At 47.0% G+C, this 3099-nt stretch overlaps 1 protein-coding gene across 1 annotated transcript in view; it reads right to left on the reverse strand.

Annotated features, from left to right (window-relative positions):
• The window catches only part of nrde2 (NRDE-2, necessary for RNA interference, domain containing), a 10141-nt gene that overhangs the window by 1575 nt on the left and 5467 nt on the right, over positions 1-3099 (reverse strand). The window contains exons 11-16 of the mRNA XM_035673736.1: positions 2856-3026; positions 2595-2766; positions 2273-2493; positions 1635-2130; positions 484-881; positions 180-319 (exon numbers count right to left, since the gene is read on the reverse strand). Coding sequence (XP_035529629.1) covers positions 180-319; positions 484-881; positions 1635-2130; positions 2273-2493; positions 2595-2766; positions 2856-3026 — 1598 coding nt within the window. The remainder of the gene's footprint in view (positions 1-179; positions 320-483; positions 882-1634; positions 2131-2272; positions 2494-2594; positions 2767-2855; positions 3027-3099) is intronic.

The raw sequence follows: 3099 nt of genomic DNA on the forward strand, positions 1-3099 counted from the left end.
TATATAAATAAATAAATAAATATAGATTTTAATTTTGACTCAAATCTGGTGATTTTATCATTATTAATATGTACTGTAGGTAGAAAACTATGATCATTGCATCTTTTGAAGTTGTTACAGTGCTTATTCCAATACAACAGGTTAACCCTGCACCTACCCATCATCCTTTCTGCTCTTACCTCTGAGCAGCATCTACCAGCTGCTTCCTTTGTTGTTCAGCAACAATGGCAAAGAGGCGTGGCACAACACTGCTGCTGTCCCTGGTTACAGAGTGAAAAAAGCGACGCGCTCGGCCAGCACTATGGTAACGGTTCTCCACCTGAAACAGAGGTCGCATGAGGGATATCATGCCAAAATCTAACTACTGGCTCGGTACAGAATAAGTGCGAAGGGCTGGGGCAAGTAACTGTTAGTAAAGTTCATTGCCAACAACTGATTGATTTTGGTTTCCAGTTTTGGTGTCTTATGAGGAGACTGGCTTACCTGTACATATATGCTCCAGAGTGGGGCACTGCTGGGCCAGGTGGAGAGGGCAGAGGTCAGTGTTTGTCTCAGTGTTGCCAGTGGAAACACACTGATACTGTTGTGGTACCTCAGCAACACTACCTGCTGCAGTGCTAATGCCTCGCACTCAGAGGCTAGTCTGTTAACATAATACGTATGGCTGGAATCCGCTGCAGAGTGGCTAGCGTCAGTACTTTGCTCATTACTGTTAAGCTGCTTGTCAAGTATTAGCGTGCGGTGCAGCTCCTCTATCCGTTCTCTAGCCTGGCTGTAGACAGCGTTGGCTGCTTCGATGCCCATTGTGAGGTACTGGAACAGAGCGTAGCAGCCTACCAGGCCTCTCAGCTTCGGCTTTTCTCCTAACAAGTCCTCTTGACCTGGTGATGGAAGGATGAGATGAAAATGAGACCTGTGCTTTTCCTACTGTGAATCTTTACAGAAGACATTTTGATATGTCTAAGGGAGAGGGAGAGAAGGAATCTACAATAAACTGAATGCTATAGCTTGACTCTGAAGAACAGGTTTGACGCTGTACAGAAATCCATCAGACAGAAGATGAAATGCAATCCAGAGGCCAGTGGCTACCATTAGTTTGGTTATTGGTAATTATACTAATATCTTGAATAATAATTAGTTATGTACCAATTTGATCTGCCCGATCGGTTTCAGGACAGATACCTGATTAAGTGGATTGGGTATTGGCAAGATGTGACCAATACAGTCAGTTTTTAATGCCACAGCAATCCCTGACCTCATGTTACCTTACATAAGAGGTTCATATGCATGACTGATGTGTAACTGGTAATAATAACTTATTGCTGAAGGTTGTTGTTTTAAACCAATTACTACCAATCATTTATCGGATACCTGACATTACTGACAAGTTTCAAGTCTCTGCAAGCTGAATTTTATGCCGCACTACAATAAGTAGAAAACACTGGCTTCATGACAAATGCAGTCATTATTCTAAACAAATAGCATAGTATGTTTGGAACAATGGTCAGCAGTAACCTTGAGTGAACAGGATTTGCAGTAACTGGGTTAAAACATGCAAAACCACTGGTATGGTCCTTTCATAGGACACATGCAGCACCTCCTTGACAGATGAAACACACAGGAGTTAAGTGAACCTTTTCTGTTGGCCTGAGGGTTGTGGGGGTTCTGGTCCAGGGCTGACAAGCTGGCCATCAGAGCCTGTTCGTACAACCTCCTGGCTTTCAGGATGGAAACCGGAGAGAGGGGCTGGGAGGATGAAGAGGAGGATGAGGAGGTTTCCTCTGCTAGCCGGGTTAGTACGCACACAGCTGGGGACACGGTGACATCAGTTAGTCCTCCTCCTCGCACAGTTGCCCCGCCCTCCACCTCCAGCTGGGCCCACAGCAGACACAGCTCACAGAGGTGGGGACTCCTCGGCCCTTTGGTTCCCCCCATTGCCGTGGCTGTGGAGAAGACTTTGCGAGCCTCGTCAAGGTTGCCTAGCATCCACTCCAGGTGGGCGTACTCCCGCCACAGCACCAACGACGAGCGGTTGTCGGGTTCTTTGAGCAGTTGCTTGGCAACCCGCTTGCTGCTCTTGCCTTGAGAGCGAAGACGCTTTTTGTTGCTGCCACGCAAGCAGCGCAAGACCTGACATATACACACAAATACAAATAAGTAAATTGGTGCAACGGTCAGACACTTTTTTTTTTTTTTACTTGAAACCAAGTTGACCTAAATGCTTTTTCTTACAAATTTAATACAACTTGGAGTCAGATAAAGCGACCCCTACCTTGAGTTTCTCGTACTGCATCCAGCTGAGAGACAGGGCGGCTCGATGGTGGGCAGGAAGGACAGGTCGGACCATATTGAACACGTTGGTGACAAACATCGCGCCCTGCTTCCCAAGCCCCACCCACTTCCTTGTTCCCTGGAGAGTGGTCATGTGACCTACCGAGTTAACCCCGGGGTCAGGTAGGTCGTGCGAGGTCAGAGGACGCTGGGGCTCATTTCCTAGGATATGACATGGAGCAAAATTTGTCATTGCCTTTATCTCAACTATATACTAATAAATAGCTAGTTTGTATTATTCTGACTGATGGTGTCATTTTTACCCTGAGTGAGCAGAGAAAGGTTCTCCAGCAGCAGGCTAGGCTGACAGGGGGTAGCAGAGAGCACAGGGTCTACGGGCAAACCCAGGAATGACAAGAAACGGAGAAGAAGACGGAGCTGGAGCTCTGGTGAAGACAGACAAATTAGGGAAGGGCCGATGTCATCAAATAACACCTAGAGTTGTAGAGAAAGAGACGAAGAAGTCAAACAACATGCTCGTATCACATCTTAATGTGTGAATGGCTTCACACTTTAAACAGTACCTGTCTGTCCGGGTCCTCACAGTCCTCTTCTGATTGGCCCTTGGTTTTGTCAGGCCTCCAGGGCAGCCAGTGAGTTGCTTCACGAGATGGCTCCACATTCAACCAGACTGTCCATCTGGGCTGGCTCCGATCCTTCACCTCCTCCTCGTCCTCTTCCTCCTCCTCTTCCTCCTCCTCCTCCTCCTCCTCAACTTCTTTGTCTTTCTCTTCTTTGTCTACCAACATCTTCCTGGTACTTTTTGTT

The sequence above is a fragment of the Morone saxatilis genome, unplaced genomic scaffold, assembly GCF_004916995.1.
Source record: "Morone saxatilis isolate NCDOM2014 unplaced genomic scaffold, NCSU_SB_2.0 Contig3, whole genome shotgun sequence".
Classification (NCBI taxonomy): domain Eukaryota; kingdom Metazoa; phylum Chordata; class Actinopteri; family Moronidae; genus Morone; species Morone saxatilis.